This window comes from Ursus arctos, unplaced genomic scaffold (assembly GCF_023065955.2).
Source record: "Ursus arctos isolate Adak ecotype North America unplaced genomic scaffold, UrsArc2.0 scaffold_16, whole genome shotgun sequence".
Taxonomy (NCBI): Eukaryota; Metazoa; Chordata; class Mammalia; order Carnivora; family Ursidae; genus Ursus; species Ursus arctos.
In genome coordinates this window covers 40,212,306-40,232,891 of record NW_026622830.1, presented here as the reverse complement: position 1 = coordinate 40,232,891, position 20,586 = coordinate 40,212,306, and the positions used below count along the sequence as shown (strand labels likewise).

The 20,586-nt window shown below is 44.0% G+C and overlaps 1 protein-coding gene across 13 annotated transcripts in view; it reads left to right on the top strand.

The window, feature by feature from the left end:
* Positions 1 to 10,590: 10,590 nt before the first annotated feature.
* KIF16B (kinesin family member 16B) overlaps positions 10,591 to 20,586 on the top strand; it is a 304,938-nt gene continuing 294,942 nt past the window's right edge. For 9 of the 13 annotated variants that reach the window (XM_048222081.2, XM_048222078.2, XM_044385671.3 and 6 more), the window contains exon 1: positions 10,611 to 10,738. In XM_048222081.2, coding sequence (XP_048078038.1) covers positions 10,692 to 10,738 — 47 coding nt within the window. In that variant the 5' untranslated portion in view covers positions 10,611 to 10,691. Of the gene's footprint in view, positions 10,739 to 20,586 lie in introns of all 13 variants that reach the window. The other 4 variants (XM_044385669.3, XM_057312674.1, XM_057312673.1 and 1 more) reach the window with 2 other exon arrangements.

Below are 20,586 nucleotides of genomic sequence, written 5' to 3'. Positions count from 1 at the left end.
TTGGGGAGCCATACCACCGAGGGCACTGAACATGTCCCCCTGGTCTCTCGGGCTGACTGTACATTACCTACAACCTGGAAGTGCTTGACATCACAGAGGGAACTATCCCTGCTTCTGGGAAGATGTTCGCAGTGTTGCCAGCCTATGTCTGGGAATGTTGCATCAATACCCCATTCTGTCTTCAGTGAACACAGATGGGTCCCAGCTCCGCCTGTGGAGACTGATTACACCTCTCAGCCAAGGTCTCGCTGGCTGATGCATCTGCATTTGCGGCTGCTAATGCCCCTCCTGCCCCACAGCCCTGGCCAAGGTTGGAGCAAAGGCAAAGTCAGAGGAGTCCGAGGATGATACGGGACTTGTCTCTTTGACAGCTCAGCAAAAAGCAACCAACTTGGCCAAGCTTTGTTTGTGAAACAAGGAAATAAAGGCAACTTCTCTTTAAAATTAAAAAAAAAAAAAATGTGCATGGGAACAAAAGCACAACAAAACAAGCCAAAATGGTGAAAAAAATGTGTAAGTAAATATTACTGAAAATTCTAATTTCCCCAATTTATAAAGAATGTCTACAGAGTAACAAGGAACTAATCCAATTTACTGGGCAAGTGATGGAAACAGTTCAGAGACAAGGAAATGCAAATAATTCCTAGACATTTGAAAAACTACTGAACGGCACTAAAAATAAGAGGAAGTCCTCTTCAGTCGACATCTTGGGATGCTGTATTTTAGCTATCAGAATGGTAAAAGGTCAAAAAATTAAAAAAAAAAAGCACACTCAGACCTGTTGAGAGTGTGGGGAAACAGGAATGCTTATATGTCAGTGCAAGTGTTCATTGTTCTCTTATCTGTGATGGCGATTGGGAATACTCACAAAAATAAAAATGCACACACTCTGTGACCCAGAAATTCTAGACATCTTCCCAGAGTATGAAATGGAATGTTCACAGAGATCTTGAGTTTAGCGGTGGAAGAGTAAAAGAACTGACAGCAATTCTGGGACAGAAATGGATTGTTGTACCCCTACACCCGCTCTCCCCTCTTTCTTTCTTCATAGATTGCACACTTTTCAACAGGCTCCCTAGATTGTAACTAGATTTCCCGTCCTCCCTTCCAGCTAGGTGTAGCTTTGTGACTAGGTTTTGGAAAATGGGATATAACCGAAGGGACTCTGTGAGCTGGGAAGTCTCATTGAAAGGGAACACATCAGTCTTTCTTCAGGCTGGAATGCAGAAGTGGAGGCTGGAGATTCAGCAGCCACCTTCAAACACAAGGAGAAAGATCTTCACTCTTTGAGACTATTGTTACCAATACCAGCCCTCTGCCACCTGACTCTGCTCATTTTTTTCAAGATATAAATGCCTATCTTGGTTAGGCTAAGTCATTATTATAGATACTTTAAAAAGGATTTTGGTAAAATAAGTCATAGTATATACACAACATTGAATATTAAGCGACTCTTTAAAAGAAAGAGGACAATCTACTAAGGTGCACTCAGTAGTATATGCAAGTGTAGAGAGATGAAATGCTTTACAATGTATATATTTTATATGGAAAAAAGCAAGGTGCAAAAAGGTGTTCCAGTGTGTTGCTATTTCTACAAAGAATAAAGATATCTAGATTGCATGTTTGTCAATGTATAGAGTATCTCCTTCTGGAAGGGCACGAGACACTGGTGACCCTAGTTGCCTCTGAGCAATGGAACAGGGTGAGTGGGAAAGGAATGGAAGAGACTTCTATCTCTGTGCCCTTTTGTACCTTTTCAATTCATCTTTTTGTGTATGTATTATCTATTTAAAATAAATAATAAACTTTAGAAAAATGGAAAGATGCAGCTGAGGTTGTTGACTGTGTTCCTCTGGGGATGAGGCAGAAAAATGGAAGCAGTTGGGGCATGGGGACAGGAGGGACATAAGGAATGCATGGGAGGTGACATGTGCATCGCGATCTAATTGCCGACAGCACACCATTAGAACCAGCAGATGGGGCAGACAGATGCAAATGAATAAGGCATTAGCAAGGAAATCCAGAGAGAAGCAACAGGCCAGGGAGGAATTTGTGTGACAAATCCGAACAGACCAGGTTCTGCCTATGTGTGTTTTCTGCCCAAGTCAGAAAAATCAGCAGTAGTTACTTCTAGAGAATAGCAATGTACGGCTCTGTGCATATTGAGGGCAGAGCGGGAAAGTGATTGAATTCTCCAGCAATCCCCCGAGTGCGACAATTTGTTTACTGCAACAAAGCATTTTCCCCGCTTCGTCCAGCTTAGAGTGTTCTTGATAGATATGTTCTTGAAAGTAGATGCTGGAGGGATGTTTCATTTTCTGGGCACAGAAAACTCACCTGAACAAGGTGATTAGAGGTAGGTTGTCGAATGTTTTAAAGATGCCCAAATGAATTGAGGACCCTTAACCTTCAGGCATAACCTGTAGTATGGCTGCAAGGAAGACACAAGGCTCTTGGTTTCAATGAGTGCGCTAAGGAAATTGGCATGGATGCAGCTTGGGATATAGACAACTAAGCAAAATTGGACAGAATGGGTAAAAGTAACTCCAGTCAGGATCATTAATATAAACTGCCTAATTAGCATGCAGCCAAGTAGCTCTCATGTAATTAGTTAGATGTTTACAATTGATTTTAAGTCTTTTCTGAAGACTGCAATGAATTCTATGAACATGTTTGCTCAGCGTCAAAAATCTGTGCCAGGCACGTCGTGAAATGACTTGAAAGAAAAGACAGCAACCGGCAATGCCAAGTTCTGGCGAGAGTATGGATCTAAAAGTCTCCTGCGTGGCTGGTGGGAAGGCAAAATGGCACAAGTACTCTGGAGAATGGTTTGGCTTTCTTTGAAAAAATGAAGTTTAACGAGTTTAGCATAGAGCAAGAAATCCACTTCCTGGGTTTCTATCCCAAAGAAATGAAAACTTAGATTCACACAAAACCTTGTCTGTGGATGTTTACAGCGGCTTATTCATAACTGCTAAAAACTGGAAACAACCCAAATGTCCTTTAACTAATGAATGGATATACAGATTGTGGCATAATTAAGTACTGCTCAGGAATAGACAGGAAGGAGCTATTGATACACACAACCACATGGATGAATCTCAAATGTATTTGCTAAGTGGAAGAAGTCAGACTCGCAAGACCACATATTGTATGATTCCATTATATGACATTCTAGAAAAAACAAACTGTAAGGATGGAAGACAGATTAGTGGCTGCCAGGGGATGGAGATGGAGAGAGGGATTCACTACAGAGGGGCCCAGGAGAATTTGGGGGGGAGGGGTCATGGTGCAGTTCTACATTTTGATTGTATTGGTGGCCACACATCCGTATGCATTTGTCAAAACTCATAGAACTGCCTACTAAACATGGTGAATAGTACTGTCTGAGAATGGGACCTCAGGAAACTGACTTTAACATGAAAAGCCTGCAGCTTGAGGGAGGCTCCTGGGATGGTGGGAATGTTCTGAATATCATCTGAATGGTGTTTATGTGGGTATACGTATATAAAACAATTCATCGAACTGTACACTTAGGATTTGTATGCTTTATGGACACCAGTGAACGCATTTTACGCCTTATTTAAAAAATAAATGAAGAAGGGGTGCCTGGGTGGCTCAGTCGTTAAGCGTCTGCCTTCGGCCCAGGGCGTGATCCTGGCGTTCCCGGATCGAGCCCCATGTCAGGCTCCTCCGCTGGGAGCCTGCTTCTTCCTCTCCCACTCCCCCTGCTTGTGTTCCCTCTCTCGCTGGCTATCTCTCTCTGTCGAATGAATAAATTAAAAAATCTTAAAAAAAAAATAAATGAAGAAGACAAAAAAAGTCTGGCATACGTAATATTTATGAGATAGAGAGAGACGGGATGCTGGAACAGAGAGGGTTAAATGAGTCTGTACAACCCGTTGGGATTGATAGACCCTGACTATGATGGTTGAGCATAGCAGGCAAGAAGGCTGTGGACCCCAAAAACAAATGTCAAAATGTCACAGTCTTGCTTAAGGCTGACTCTTTATATCAGTGTGTGTTTACGGTTTTTTTGTTTGTTTTTCTTCTGTTTCTTTACTCAATTCTACTTCTGACAGCTGTGCTTCTATTTCTAGCAATTTTTCCAACCCATCCTCTGCTGGAGAGTGCAAAGAGAAGGCCTAGCTCTGAGGACACAGACATTTGGGTTAGAAGCCATATGACGGTCAGCAAATGTCTCCATACTTTTTCATCTGGCAGATTTTTCCTCAATGAGTCACATATTTATACAGAATGTCTCAGGGATTTATACAGGTGTCTCAGGGATCTTCATGCACATTAATCTTTCAGCAATGAGTTTGAAACATCCCATTTTGTACTAATATTCCTTTTAGAGGGTTTGAACGGTTCCTGGAACATACTTTCTGGAGCAGTAACAGAGAACCATAAAAACTCCATGGCCTCATTATCACATCGTTTGCACAGGGCCATTGATCTGTACGATATCAATTCTGTTAATTCTTCCCTGGAGTGCAGTGGGGGCAGAGACCCACTTACATTTTTTATACAGAACAGAAATGGCTACGGCTCCTAAGCATCCCGACTTTATTCCTAGAAATATGGAAAAGTTCAAATGTGTGCCCACCCCCCGCGGTAATAGACCAGAGTCACATGGGAACACGGTGGGCTCCTGTAAACATTGACGGCAAGAATAGTCATCCCCCACCTCTGAGGTCAGGGAGAATGGAAAAAAATTGAACATATTCTTGAATATATTGGGATAGGAGTTTTGCTGGGTTTGTTTTTGTATTTTGAGTGGGAAGATAGTGTTTATTTTCAGGTTATTGGTCTCTGAGCGATTTTGGATCCAATGCTGCTGCACGCTCATTACTGTGCAACTTCACCCTGCTCCCATCAGCCCTGGACGCACCCGGAACTACAAAATGTGATACTGGCCCCATAATTGTCTGTCACGAGCCTTGGGGGCTGCTCTGCCATGGCTGAACCCTCTACAATCTGTCAGCCTTGACATGTTTCCCTTTTCTGGTTCAGGGGTGCCATGAAGCAAGCTACTAGGAGCTGCAGCCTCAGTAATCTTACCAAGTTTTAAACAGAGGATGGGATAACAGTGTGAAGATTCCATCAGGTGAATCCGATGAATGGAGTATTTTATTTCTAGGCTTAGTTTTGCCTGGTAGCATTTGTCTCCTTATGTAAAGAGAGTGCAAATTACTATCCCATCATCTTCTCTACTGTATTGAATTATCAATATAATTGTAATCAGCACTTCTGGAAAGTGCTGATGGCCTATTTTGTACTTGTTTGTGTTAATCAATGTTAATTACAAAGCAAGCACTGGGGTTAACAAATTATAATGGGTTTAATTAAGCTTGACAGTAACAAATGGCATAACCTTTATGTTATGACCTGGTTAGAGGAACAAAAAAGGACAAAATGCGCCAAAGAATCATCACATAGAAATTCATATTTATATACTGGTTATCTATAGAAACAGAGTAATGTAATGAGTTTATTGGTTTTGCTAATTATCAACTTCAACATTTACTGATGTGGCAACACTGGAAGTACAGAGAACTATAAGACCCGTTCTTTAGCCTTAAAGGATTTACAGTCTAATGGGAAGGGAGACACAGAAAACCAAAGTTTAAAATCCACCAGTGAGGGGCACCTGAGTGGCTCAATTGATTAAGCTTCTGCCTTCAGCTCAGGTCATGATCTCAGGGTCCTGGGATTGAGTCCCACGTCAGGCTCCCTGCTCAGCAGGGAGTCTGCTTCTCCCTCTCCCTCTGCCTCTTCCCCTTCCCCTGCTCATTCTCTCTCGCTTATGCTCTTTCAAATAAACACATAAAATCTTAAAAAAGATAAAATTCTCCAGCGAGCAGCAAATGAGTGCCTCCAACTATGGTAGAGCGTTTGGTTGAGGGAGTGATCACTGTGAGTTGGTACCCAGGGGGAAGACTACAGACGGTAGAACCCAAAGGATGAACTGAAGGTGGGAGAGAAGGAGAGGAGGTGGCATTCCTGTTGGATGTGCAGCTGAAGCAAAGGTGTGTCAGTGGCATGCAGAGGATGTGTTCAGAGAGCATGTCTTCTTCCATGAATCTGCTTCAATGACTTAAGTTCCACTGAGATGGGTGGGTGGTGAGGAAAGTGGTCTCCATAGTCTCCTTGCTGGTCTGAGCCTGCCTGCCTGTCTCCTCATGTGACATGAGGACTCTCCCAGCTCCAGACGACACCTCCAAGGTCCTTGATGAGGGCCCTAGTTCACAGCTATTTTTTATGTCACTCATGTTTCTATATGATTAAAGTTCTCCTGAATCCCCATATTCATCGAAAACCTTTCTCATTATATAAGATAGGGTGCGTTTAAATGCAGCCAATTAACACACACATACCCTAAACCAAATGGCTTAAGCAACAAATTGGGTTTTTTGCTCATGAGATTTGTGAGGGAGGAAAAAACTTTTTCTCTACTCTCTGAAGTTACAACCTGGGGTGTGTGAATTAAACTGGCAGAACAAAGATTAACAGGAGAAAGGGCTTATTTTGTCTGGATATGGAGGGCATTACAGAAAAGAAATGAAAGTTCCCGAAAGTACTCAGACTAGGAGCTTACACACCGTTTTAACAAAGGGTGATATATTGCAGAGAAGAGACCAGACAAAGGAAAAGGGTTTGGGCTTCGAGGCACAGTAAATTGTGGGAAGGCAAATATATGAGGAAAACTAAGGGAAGATGAGGGTTCTTTAGTCTCTTTGCAGTAATAAGGACTGTTCTGTTGGTAGGAGAGAGGAAGCACCTTCACAAAGGGAAATTTATGTCCTGCTTTTAGGCAGATGGGGGGAGGACAAAGTACTCTTTCTGAGTTTGCTCCTTCATAATTGCCTTCAGCTTAAAATAATTCTCATGTCAGAGTGGCATATTTTGGGGTGGAACATTCTGATCCCTTCAGTCAACAAGAAGTGGTTCTGCCGGTCTGGATGGGCTCTGTCACTCTGTCCTCACTCATCCATCTATGATCAGCTAATGAGTTCGCTGGGGTGGGCTGGGGCCAGGTGACCCACTCCCACATCTGGTGGTTGGCTGGCTACTGGCTGTGGAACTGGGTTTGACTGGGTCACGTCCCCATCGTTCAGCGGGCTAGCTTGGGCTTGCTCACATGACAGCTGCAGGGTCCCTGGAGTGACACTGGAAGCATGCAAGGCCTTTTGAAACCTGGGTTTGAAATAACAAAGTTAATTCTGCAGTGTTCTGTGAGCAAGATACAAGGACAGCCATATTAGAAAGGTGGAAAAACAGACTCCATTCTTGCTTGTGGGGTTGCTGCAATGTGACACTGTGAGGTGTAAGTGCAGGAGGGGAAGCATTTGTAACTATCTTCAAATCTCTCACACTCTGTTTTAGGTAAAGAGGCTTTCTCACTGTTCCCAGAGTGAGACCTCTTCTTTCCCAATTCTGAACATTTGTTCAGTGTATTTTTTTCCGGCTCAGAAGTCAGCTCTTCACCCATCTTGGAGTTCAAATTCCATCCCTTCTGCAAGGCCCATCTTCAAAAGTAATTCATCCACGAAACTTGTCCCCATCCCTTCAACTAAATGAGATTTCTCACTCTGAAGAGTTGAAATGTTCCACGGACTCTATAGAGTCCATAAATTCTGAACTGTTTGTAACCATAGGTATAGTTACATGCAATTGAAGCTTTTTTTATCTTAGTGTATGAAATGACTATGATTTAGGGTGATAGTTTCTATTAAATTGAATCTTCTGTGATTTCTTCATTCACTTCTGCTGTAAAAGCTGGCATTCATAGCTACCTGCTATAGCTTTGTAGCAAAATTTCTATGCATGACTTTTGTGATTATTTTTACTGTTACTTTGCAGTTCAAGTTTCACACTCAGGCTCCAAAGCACACTTTTTTTCAAATTATCTTTGCATTTAATGTTCAGTATTTTAGAAGATCCTAAATTTACCTTTATATTTTATGACTTAGAAAATGAAAATGGTTCTGGGTTTGGATTTGATATCTGTAATTTCTGTCTCTGAGACTACTATGCATTTGTTGGAAAGCCAGAACACTTACTTTTGTTTATTGGCTCAAATGCATCGCCCCTCAATTCAACGTTAAGTTCCATGGTGTAAGACACCCCCGCAAGGAGATATTAAGTGTACTGTGTGATAGAATGCTTGAGGTTGGTACTTCTAGTACATAGGGCAACAGATTAGTTTCTGAGATGTCAGCTGTATCCTCTGTTCCAATTTCAGTGTGCCCGGTTGCTGTTTACCAGGGTTTTTTAAAAGTCATGTTTGTGAGAGAGTAAATCAATTTTATTCCTTAAAGGCTAGGGGAAGAAATACATAGCTGGATCTATAGCTGATAGGGATGTTGTTGTTTTTTTCTTTTCTGATGATGGTATTTTAAGATGATTCAAATATTTTGAGGCGGAATGAACATTCTATTCTAGTGCTATCTCACTTTGAAATGAAGAAGCTAAGACTCGGGGAGTTTCAATCACTCCCAACTATTTGGCAGTAAAGAGATTGCTAAACATCAGAAAAAGAAAAAAAGAACAATAATAAATGAAGACCCAAATAAACTACATCAAAACAACCAAAATACTCCCCCGTCCCCACCACAGTGTCCCTTGGCGAGTTGAAGCCTTACTGCCAAGTCAAAAGCTCCATGCCGGATGTCTGGGGTCTAGGGTGTCTGCGGGGCTGCGATGCTGTTTTGTGTCAAACGGAAATGTCAGAGAAGGTCAGTGGGTTTACAGGCATGTGTAGGTTGCTGGAAATAAATTAAAGAACGAAATAATGAATTAAACCTCACAACCAACAACCAATAAAACCCCAGGCACAGCAAATCCTTTAAATAGTAAGCGAACTCCTCCTACAAAGTTTAATTCTTTGTCTTTAAAAACTGAGCTCTGGCGCTGCAGGGCGTGGGCCCCTCGGGTGTTCCGTGCGCCCAGATCCGGGATCCCGGGGTGGTCGAGAGCGGTGGCGGCGGTGATTCGCGCGGGTGTCCGGCTACACCCTCCCAGGAGGGAGAAGCGCGGCTGTTTGTCCCCGCGCAGCTCCCATATAAGGCGGACCCCGCCCCTGCCTGGGGTGGCGAACGCAGCTCGCGGGCTCCCTGGCGGCGCCTCCAACCAGCCCTCTCCTACCGCGCATGCTCGAGGAGGCCCGGTCCAGCTTCCGACGCTCCTTGTTTTCCAGCAGCTCGGCCGTGGTCAAATCCGCACCCAGCTCTGCGCCCGCAAAGCCGGGAAAACCCCAGGTTTTCAGAGCTCTGGAAGCAAATGGGATGCTGATTCCAGGCTAGCCGCGGGGCTCAAGGGAAGCTGGTGAAATAATGATTTCATATCTGAGTGGGTCACGTTTGCAGACATCATCTCACTTAATGCATTAGTCAACTCCTTGAAGTTGTTTCTAATTTGCTGGAAGGCAAAAGCCTCAGAGGTGCCCCGCCATGCAGACTGGAGGACTCCCAAAGCTAGTGTTAGTGTAGGAGCTGGGGCTGAAACCTAGCAGTCCAGCTTCCACTCCCCGTTGCTGTCAGCTGCCCGAGGGGGCAGTAAGTGTGGGATCCTGGGGCTGGGCTGGGGTGGGTGGTTTGTGCTGAGGGGCCCTGAATGGGGCAGTAGGAGGAAGGCAGAGCTCAGGTCTTGGTTCTGGCCCGCAGGTAACCCTGTGGCTCACGGGCAGACTCCTGGGTGAGTGTGCACCAATGCAGGAATGAATGGCCATATGAATGAGTTCACATTCTGCAGGAGAGGGCTGGGGTAGGGTCGGGTGGGGTGGGGGGAGAAGGACTCAGGAAAAGAGGCTAGGTCTGCCCTCACTTCTTAGGTCCTAAGCTTTAAAGAGAAGGTCGCTCTCACCACAGAATACGTTATGATTAAAACTGAAAAAACAAAGCAAAAAACAACTACTGAACTGTTACATAAGTGCAAAATGATCTGATTTCAGACAATGTAGCTCTTCTCACCCACATTTATAAACATCCAGTAAGTACCCTTATTTTCATTTCTCGGTGTCCCCGAATTGAGGGGTCCAAAACACACATTTTGGTTGGGTAGCCGCAGCAGAGAAGGCCCTAGTGGATGGAGGTCCCCACAAACAAGCTAGGATAACCTCTGGCCCTCAGGTTCTTGCCCTGTGAATTGGCCAAGCTAACTCCTGCACGGTGGGGGTAAAGCCAGGTCCTTGTTAAGGGCTGAAAATCTGTGTTTCCGGTAATCAGAGCCCAAGGATTGAGGTCTTCGCTCTGGCCCTACATAATTGCGACCCCTTCCTCTTCATCCTCCTCCCCCGTTTTTAAGGTAATAAGGCTGGGTTGCAGCTTTCTTGAAATCACGCCTCCCCGGTGACTAAACCTTGGTGACTGCCAGGCACCTCCTACAAGGAGGTTCTTCCCGAGTAGGCGACCTTAGGTGACGGAGCCTTGGCATCCCGACCCCGCCCCTCTTCGCCGCCGGCGGCCGCCAAACCCCGGCGCGCGGATCACGCGGGCCGGAGCCGCTCTGGGCATGCTCAGTGGCCCGGCAGGTGGGGCCGCCGCGGGACGCCAGGTCCGGCCCGGAGCAGAGGGGCGGGGGCGGGGAGGGGGAAGTGGGCGGGAGCCGAGGGCAGAGTCGCGAGAGTCGCCGGCAGCCGCGGGGCGCTGGGCAGGTGGGAACCCGCGCGGGCCGGGCCGGGATGAGCAATGGCATCAGTCAAGGTGGCCGTGAGGGTCCGGCCCATGAATCGCAGGTGAGTTGGGGGAGGCCATAGGCGGTCCCCCGATGCGCCCCCACCCGGAGGAACCTAGTCTCCAACTCCCCTCAAAGGCCAGCCTGAACTTAAGTGTCACGGGACGGTCTCTGGCCCACTGGCCTCTGGCTGTGGCCTCTGGGGGCCTGGAGCACTTCATTCTTTGCTGTCCCTTTTACGCTGCCCTGTTGGGGAACCTGGGGGTACAGAGTTCACGTGGCCAGGAGAAGATTCCTGCCCCATTAACTTGTGGAGGTTTACGTGTTCCCCCTTTTCAGAAGCATCGAGGGATCACTTTCATGAAAGCTTAAAATCCTGGGGGGTGGGGTGGGGATATGAGAGTGGTCATGGGACACCACAGCTGTCAGGCGAACTCCCCTCAATTGTGTTAACTCAGAACTTCTCTATTAACAACAATGTTTTTAATTGCTTATTAAGAGATGATTTCAATTCTCTGAATGTGAACCCTGACTTCTAATCAGTAACTGAGCAGTTCTTAACTTCACATTCAAGAGGGGACGGGAAACTTTAGCAAAGTTTTCACTTCAGGGGGAAAAAAAAAATCAAGGACACTTAGACACACGTGTTTGAAATCTGATGGTGTTAAGAGAGGGGAAGAGTTAAAAACACATTTAGAATCCAGTCTTGTATTTTTCTACAAAGTAATGGCTTTCAGAATGATTTGACTCTTTATTCATTGAAAAATAATCCCCGCTTCCTTCTCAATGACTTCTTTATAATCAGTATAGAAAGATGCTTTAGAAGAGTTACTTTTTACATTGGTTTAACTTTAAAGAATGAAGTAGACCTAAATGGAATGTGTCCTTCCGAGTTGACAGGCCCAGTTCACACAAGGCCATTTGTTTTTATTGGCTTCTCAGTCAAGTTGTTGGACATTTGACTTACCATATGGGCTTTTCACTTTCTTATATCAACTTGTGGAGGTCATTGTTTGGTAGTTCTGAGAGCTGATTGGAGCATCCGAAGATCATAAAATCAAATGATCGCCAGAATCTTCTTTGACTCGCCTGAATCTGTTTTTTCTGTTGGCAAATAAGGAGTCATTATTCTGGTTTGTAACTATGGAAAACCAGTGCTTTTGTCATTTTTAAGTTACTTGTAAAGCTTTTTAGGGAAGGAGTTTGACTTTTTTGTAAGTCCAAAGAGAATATGGATTTTGCTATGTATATTCAGTCATACACGACAAAGAGACCCCAAAGTCATTTAGGTGATTTAAAAAGATTTTTCTTTATTCTGGATTTACATGTATGAAGAAATTCCTTTCTCTCTTTGGAATAACATGAACACATGCTAGAAGATTGTATTGAGTGGTTTTAGAAAGCACCCACCAAATACACAACATTGTCTTGGGGGCTATATGGGGGATAAGGTGAATGAGGTTTAATGAGTGTCTTCTAAGAGCCCACTATCGAATGGGGGAAGGACTCCATACTGGCAGGACTCTCCTAAAAGATGGGGCTGGTTGGGAGTGATGGTGCAAGTACAGTCCTTTGCCAGTGTAGGCCTGGGGCCCAATCGTGTGGAGGGGCTGTGGGAAACATCTGAAAGCCATGTGTTTTTAGGTGGTAGATTGAAGTGATGGTATTTGTGCTTTCAGCAGAGAACTCTGGTGGTGGCATCAGCATCAGGGCAAGACCTAATGAAGTAGTCTGAACCAAAGGCAGAAATGGGAAGGCTGGATACATATACCGAGCTAGTTTCCTGGCAGAATTGAGAGGATTTTGCAGATCCTTGGATGGGAAGGAGAACACAGAACCATTAACGAGTTTTGATGGTCAAAGAGGTGAAGAGGCTTGGGAAGGGTGGATAGTGAGGTTGGTGTATTCTCTCTTGGATCTGTAGACTCATATGAGATGCAGTAAGTGTCAAGAACAAGCACAGTGTTGTCACAGAGTGAGTGCTGCCCGCCTGTTGACCCTGTTGATTATCTGAAGTGTGGGCAGGGCATCTGTCTCTTTGGCGGTGCTCAGTAGACTGTTAGAAACATGGGTTTATGTCTCAGGTAATTTGAGGACTGACATTTGGAAAGCTTTTGCAAAGATGACAGTTTAAGAATGTTACAGTGAGGGGATTTCTCAGGAGGAGAAAATCTTATCTTTATATATAAAACACATATGTGTATATAGACACACATGCTCTCATATATATGTATGTATATACATATGTACATACATATATACACATACATATGCATATATATGTATGTGTGTGTGTATACACACACACACACACGCATAGCAGGTTACAAAAATGTTACAGTGAGAAGAAAAGGATTGGATACTGGGATATGCTTTTCTTTAGGGTTCTAGGGAGAAGATTGGCTTGCCCTCCGTGGAGGAGAACGAGCACAGCAAATTGTCATGGCAGGGGAAGGAACAGTGTCTCTTGAAGGAGGTGGTGGTTCTTGGTGTCAGATGTTGCCAAGATGGTGCCCTGAGGGTGCGAGTAAGATGAGGTCCTTGGTCTTGGAGATAGGAACATTGGTAACCTTCCAAAGGGCAGTTTCAAGGAGACACAATGATCCAGAAGTTGGCAGTGAAATGGAAAGAGTTATACAAGTGGCCAACCATGACTACCTGACCTAAACATGCGCATTATAATAGCGGTAAGAAACAGTTTTTTTATCAGTGAGACTGGTGGATGTTGACTGAACATAAAGTGCTGGCGAAGGAGTGGTGATGAGATCATAAAGGGTCAGAACCTCTGAAACTTTCTCATTGGGAAATTTGATTAGAATTTTATAGAATGTCAAGATTAGAAATTTATAAACCCACCGATTGGGCAGTTTCATTTCTAAGAATTTATTTTATGGATTATATTCCGACCTACCAAGCTGTGTGGGTAGGGATGAACATGGGATTGCTGATGTAAAATTTTTTTTCTGTTAATGTTTAGAGGAGCTGTAGGCAAAGAGGGAGCAATCAACAGACAGCAAAGGCCTGGGATATTGGGAGGTGAGGACGGCTGTTGCAGGCTCTCAAAGGATGGAGGCACAGGGTGAGATGCTGACCTTCTGAGCCAGGAACCTTTGCAGTAACTATTCCTTGCAAACACCCAGTGCTTGATTCAGGCTAAGATGTGATGTCTTTGTTTTTACTACCGTGGTGCTTCGGGTTATGTGGCAGAAGTGGTTTTGAAAGAGCCGTTACTTTGCATCATATAACAGCTGCTACCCTTACTTAGAGTTCCCTCTGTGGCAGTGGCACAAAATCTAATTTAATCTTTGTAACAGTCTTAGTAGGTACAGAGTATTATTGTCATGCCTTGTACAGATTGAGAAACATAGTTAACTTGCCCGAAGTCAATTTCTGAGGACAGTCACAGCTCCACTTTTTTAAAATGAGTAAAACCTTTGCCAAAACTTAATTCGCTCATAGATTTTTAGGGGCAGATTTTAACATTTATGTATTGTCTTTTTATGCCTTATGTGTGTGTTCTTATGTATGCCTTTTTCTTTGTGATTTCTTCCATAGTTCTTAGGCCTGGCCTTTTCTTTTTTACTGGTTTCATTGTTTATAATTTTACGAGATACTTCTTTCCCCTTCCGAAGAGACAACAAAAATAATGATTTGGTAACTAATTTGTCCATTTCCTCTTGGTTTCACTTGTTTGTTTTTTCACGGAAACACTAGATGATTCTCTCTCTCTCTCTCTCTCTCTTTTTTTTAGAGAATGTGAGAGCACTGGGGCCTGGACAGGCAGAGGGAGAGAGAGAATCTTAAACAGGCTCAGTGTGGAGCCTGATGCAGGGCCGGATCTCACAACTCTGAGATCATGACTGGGGCGAAATCAAGAGTCTGACACTTAACCGACAGAGCCACCCAGGTGCCCCCCCCCCCCCCAGTTGATTCTCTAGTGCCATTTATCCTGTCCCATTGATTTGCCAGTTTTGATGAGGCTGGGGTCTGAGGGCACACTGCGTGGGTTCCAGTTTTGGCCGTCATTTACAAGCTGGGTAAAATTTGAACAATTGACTTAATTGTTCAAACCTCAGTTTTTGCATCTGTAAAATGGGTGATAGTGATTGTACATACCTTATAGTTTGTGAGGCAAGGTCTTTTCTCATATATATCTTTTACCGTGATTCACAGACGACACATTTGAAATTGAAGCCCTGTAGATATTTTACACATACAGAGTCATGAGGTATTACATGCAGTTCACTCATATTTTCTGTTCTTATTTTATTCTATTGTCGTGTTAAAAAAATGCTATTTCTAGATCCACTAAATTGACTTTAAGATCTATTAGTTGGCAACATGAAGGTTGTGAGGTTCACATGAGATCATGCATGTGGATCACGTTCTCCACACAGTGCCTGGCATGCAGCAAGGGCTCTGTAAAGATGGGTTATTGTTATTACTGTTATTATTATTATTATTTTTTACAGTTTAACGATTGTAACTTTATTCAGTAACAATATATGAGGTTTTTTTTTTTTAACCAAAAAATATGTACTGAGTGCTGGCAACAGGCCAGGTGATAGCTTCTTAATGTGGTTTCTTATCTGATAAGGGAAGAACACCTCATTCCTTCTCTTTTCTGTTTTTAGCTTTTCTTTTTGATTAGCTTCTCAGGTGGGATTTACAGTCATGTTTATCAAGTTGAAAAGAGAAGAAGGAAAAAAACCACCAGTGGTATTTTGACTGGGATTGAGCTCTTTGGTATACTGAAGTCTCATTTTCAGAGTGGCAGGGACTAGTTCGCGGTGGTCTCTTGGATCTCTGATGAAGACAGCAGACAGCCCAGGTGTTAGGGATGGGAGACCTCTGTTGAGATGCCGCCAGGCATCAGGCATCATGCTCTTTTCTTTACTGTGGCCACTTCCTTTCCTGCTCCCACCGACTGAGTGACTGAGGGCTTTTAATGTCCATTTGATAGAGGGGAAACTGAGAGCCCTTGCAGAATAGTCCCTGGAGTCTGGACTTGAACCAAGTCTACGATACTCTCATTTCTGAAGCTCTTCTATTATATAGAATGCTTATGAGAGGAGAGCAGGGGACCGCAAGGCAGGTAGGAACGAGTACAGTTACCAGGAGTTTTACACCAACTGAAGCTTTGTGTAAGAATTCGTTGAGAGGCAGGTAGACAGGTAGACAGGGTGTTGTGAAGACTTTCCTTCATTAAGCTTGGGAGTTTGGGCTTTCATTCTCCAGTTTGCTGGTTAATATGGTAGCTATTGGCTCCACGTGGCTATTTTAGTTACCATTAAGTAGAATTTAAAATTTAGTTGCTCAGTTGCACTAGTCACATTTTAAATACTCAGTAGCCCATGGATTGAACAGCGCTGATACAGAGCCTGTCCATCATTGTGGAAAGTTCTGTTGGATGGGAAGACTGAACTGGCTTGAGTCCCAGATTTACCACTTCTGAGCTTCCTGCCTTGGCACTTAAGTGCCCTGAGCTTCAGTTTATGTGCAAATGGAGGTCTTCACAGGACTCACCTTGTGGGGCTGAGATGGTGACTGAATGCACTCACACTTGCTAATAGTGTTGGGCCTCAAAGCGAGTGCTCTATAAATACTGGCTATAAAAAAGTGTTTTTAGACACTGGGGGCTACTGATGGTTTTAAAACAGGGTTGTCATTTGCCATTAGTATCTTCAGAAGTTTCATCTAATAGCAGTGCAGGGAAGTGCTACCAGGACCAGCAACAATGAACTTTTATTTACTGTTTGCCAAGTGCTGTGCTAAATGCCCTTTATGCACTGTTATTATCCCATTGACTTTGCTATCGTTCTCTGGGATGCAAGACCCGGGGCCTAAATGTCTGTATGAGTGGGCAGAGGCCAGTGCAGGAAGACCATAAAGAACTGAAACATGACCCATGGCGATGTGATTCTGGACTAGACTGGAGTTGTAACAGGTATTAAAATTCAACCAAGTACATTCAAAGTCTAATAGGCTTTATGAAGCAATTCATGAATCAGGCAGCACCCCCATCTAGCAAGTAGAAAGGAGCTCCAAGGAGTCAGTACAAAATGGAAGGTTATATAGGAAGGAGGTTGGGGCAAGAAGTTATTAACAGAAGTAAAGAAAGGATTGTTTCAGCCAAGGTCACCTTCCCTGAGGAGAAGAACAGAGTCTTATTGTGTGGATCACCTTGTCTTCCTCTGGAGGGTGGAGAGGGCCCATGGGACAGAGTACCTCAGTGGTGCTGACCAGAGAATTGTTGGCCAACTGCATTACTGGGGGAGGCTGAAACTGCAATCAGGTTAGATGTTAAGCCCCAGTGACTTGGCTTAGCATATGTGAATCCATTTTGGAAGTAGGAACCATAGGAAAGGGCACAGTCAAAGGATAAGACTTGGAAGCAAAATCCTGAAGAAGCTTTCACTGTATTTTCTGACTGTGAAAATAATACATGCTTTGAAAAAATGTATGCTTGCACAAAAGTGTACCAAAGAAATCAAATTGACAATTGCTTATAATTCCATGATCCAGGGATCACTACTTGAAAACTTTTTTTGCATTAGAATTCAGTCTTTTTTCCCCCTGTTTGTGTAGCAACATAATGTATACACTATTTTATACCTACTGTTTGCATTTGCAAGCAACGTCCTGAAGACCAATCAGCAGGACACAGGGAGGCCAGAGTCAAAGATGACTGAGTGGTTTGGGATATTAAGTGGAAGAATGACTTTCCCCAAAGTCAGGACACTATGATGAGCTGGTTGGGGTGGAGGGGCGTGGTGGTGAGTTGAGTTGGCTCCAGCTGCTGGTGGGGGAGCCATGCAGTAGGGATTCAAGAGGTATCAGCTCTGCAATGCACTTCTGGACGTGGGTCGCTTGAAGGTGATAGTGGATGTTGTAGAAATGAGTTTGGTTTCCAAGGAGGCTGATAGTGAAAAAGGAAGGGTGGGTAGCAGAACTGCGTAACTGGCTGTGTCCTGGGAAAGTGGATTTTACTGGGTCTTCAGGGCTCATTTCTTTTTTTTTGTAGCACACTGATTCTCAGTGTGGTCCTCCCAGGACAGCTGAGAATCACTGAGGCTCTTTTAGGGGGTTCCCAAAGTCAGAACTGTATTTGCAGTAATACTAAGATAGTTTTGCCTTTGTTACTCTTCTCTCAAGGGGGTATGGTGGTTTTCCAGAAGCACCGTGGTCCGCAGTGATGTCATGGCTCTATGTGCTCTGCATTCTGTGTTTTAGAAAGGTCTCAGATTTTATTTCTGGTATGGTAACTCAGTAGACAGTCCTCCTGTTCTGCTCCCGTGGGGCACAGGGCCTGACCTGGGCATCGCAAACCTGGGCTAGGCAGAGGAGAAGTGTGGTGTGTGTGTCCGTTTTTGTTTTAAAGAAGAGGAACAGAAAACAGGTAGAGAGGTGGGGGGTTAGGGGAAGAAGACTACTGGGGCAAGGGAAGGATGGAGGGGGAGGGATGGTGAGAGAGAGAAAGAGAGAGAGAGAGAGAGACGTGGTTTTTCACACAGGGAGTGGGATAGCTGTGATGCTTCAGGTGAGGTTCCCCAGGGAGGCCTGTGCTGTCTCTGACTCCGGGAGCTTGGAGCACATGGAGATTTCATCCTTTCTTTTAGGTGGACTTGGCAAGTAACATGAAGCAAGTGACGGATGATGTATTTTCACATACAAAATTTAAAGATATCGTAATGTGTATAAGGTACTTCCACAGGATGTGAGTACTAGTAGTTTAAAAATGCTCTTTAGTGACATAGTTTGGTATTCGGTATTCTGCTTTGTTTTACTCATGGAGGCTGTGAGTGAGAGAGAGATCAAGAGTGTGTTTGTCGTTCTGTCTGTCAGGTTATTTAGAAATGTCCGGTTGTGTGCTATGTAGTGCTTTGGATTGAAGTTGATGTATTTTGTACGTCCTCATTTCATGATTAATTTTGTAAAGTATTTCAATAGCCTTTGCTGTTTTTGTGGGTTCTAGAATTGGGATGCAATCTTGTTTTGGGAAGGAAAATATTTAGTTAATATATATACTAATATATATATTAATATAGTTACACCTACAGCCTGGGGGAGGACGTGATAGTGCCTTACAATCCCCAGCGCCCTTCCCCAGGACCAAGAAGCTCTGGTTTATTTTGGTGGCTTGGACTACCTTTTGTCCAGCTCCAGTTGCAGAGACAGTCCAGGAAAAAGTCCTTCATGGGAAGGTGGGCATCGTTCCCTTGGCTTCAGCCGCTGATTCATATAAGCACAGAGGAGGTCACTGCCAGCAGGACCTGGAAGCTTTCCCTCAGTCTGTCGGGCTCTGGGCTGAGCACTTGTTCCCTGCTGTGTCCGTTTCCAAATACATTCATTATTCATTGTTGCTGTATAGCAGAGGGGAAATAGCTATTTTTGTGATCAGCATGGACACTTTGAACAAATTTTAGTGGGATATGTAGAATTTAAAGTCATTCGAGAAAGAGATTTCACTAATGGTATTGATAAGTGATTTTTGTCCCCGGTTACTATTGCTAGCCACTCATCCACTTACTAGGAACTCTGCTAAGTCTTACGCGGTCGCAGTCTAATTTAACTCCTAGCAGCAGCCCTGTAGGGCTGAATATGGTTTGCTCCATTTAATAGATGAGAAAACTGAGGACCAGAGAAGGATTGGGTCCTGGCTCCAATTTGATCACATTACACTGGTTTTCTGGCTTCATAGCGTTTACCATTATCTGAGTGTATGTGCATGCGTGTGCGCATATGAGTGTATTTTTGTTTGCCTTTTTATTGGCTCCTTGCACTTAAATTCTGTGAGAGCCAGTAACCCTGTCAGTCTTACTCATAGCTGTTTCCCCAAAGCCTAGAACTGTTCCTGGCAGAGATGGGTACTCAAAAAATGTTTATTGCATTAATAACTGCCACCACCTCCCCTGCCCCTCTCCCCCATCTTTCAGCTGTGGATGCTTGTAAGGAATCAGGAATTCCTAGCCCAGCATCTGTTATGAGGAATCAGGAATTCCTAGCCAGCATCTATGGGATGTCTTGCATTGCTTCCTGTGAGGAGGAAAAGGGAATTTCCATGATCCTTCTGTTGGGTATTAGGAAGACAGGAGAGGTGTAAGAGGGCTGGGAAGAGCCCAGGTGAAGAAGGACATCTCTGGAGCTTTCCCTGTGTATTAGGTTAATTATATGCAAATTACACATCGAGTACTCATTATGTTTATCTCTTAAGGTTAGAGAATTGGCGATAAAACACTTACTGTGTTTAAATGATACACAGTTTATGGGACAGAGCATTCATGTTCCTTTCTTCAGAAAAAGTTTTTTTTTTTTTCTTTTTAACTTTCATCCTGAAATAATTTTAGACTTTCAGTTCCTGTATGTACTTCATCCAACTTCCCGTAATATTAGCATCTTACATAACCATGGTTATGGTTATGGGAGCTATGTAACCAAGCTCCTGGACCAAGAAATTAACACGGGTGCAAGACTATTAGCTAGATTCTAGTTTTACCTCGACTGTCCTTCCTCTGTTCCAGGAGCCAGTGCAGGACCCCACATTGCATTTAGTTGCCGTGTCTCCTTAATCTCTTCTGGTCTGTGACAGTTCCTTGGTGTCAGAAGAGTGCTAGTCAGTTAGCTTGTGAAATGGCCCGCAGCTTGGGTTTCTCTGATGTTTTATCATGTTTGAATTGAAGATGCAGTTTTGGCGAGAACACCACATAAGTGATCTTGTTCTCTTCATTTCACATGCCAGGGTTCATGGTGTCAGTTTGTCTCCTTAGTGGTGACATTGACCTTGACCACTGGTTAAGTGGTGTCTGCTGGTGGTGTCTGTGGTTCATAGATATCTGAGGGAGATACTTTTCGGGAAAAGTTTTTGATTTCAGTTTGTAACACTAGTTTTTCCCCGGAGGAACCCATTTC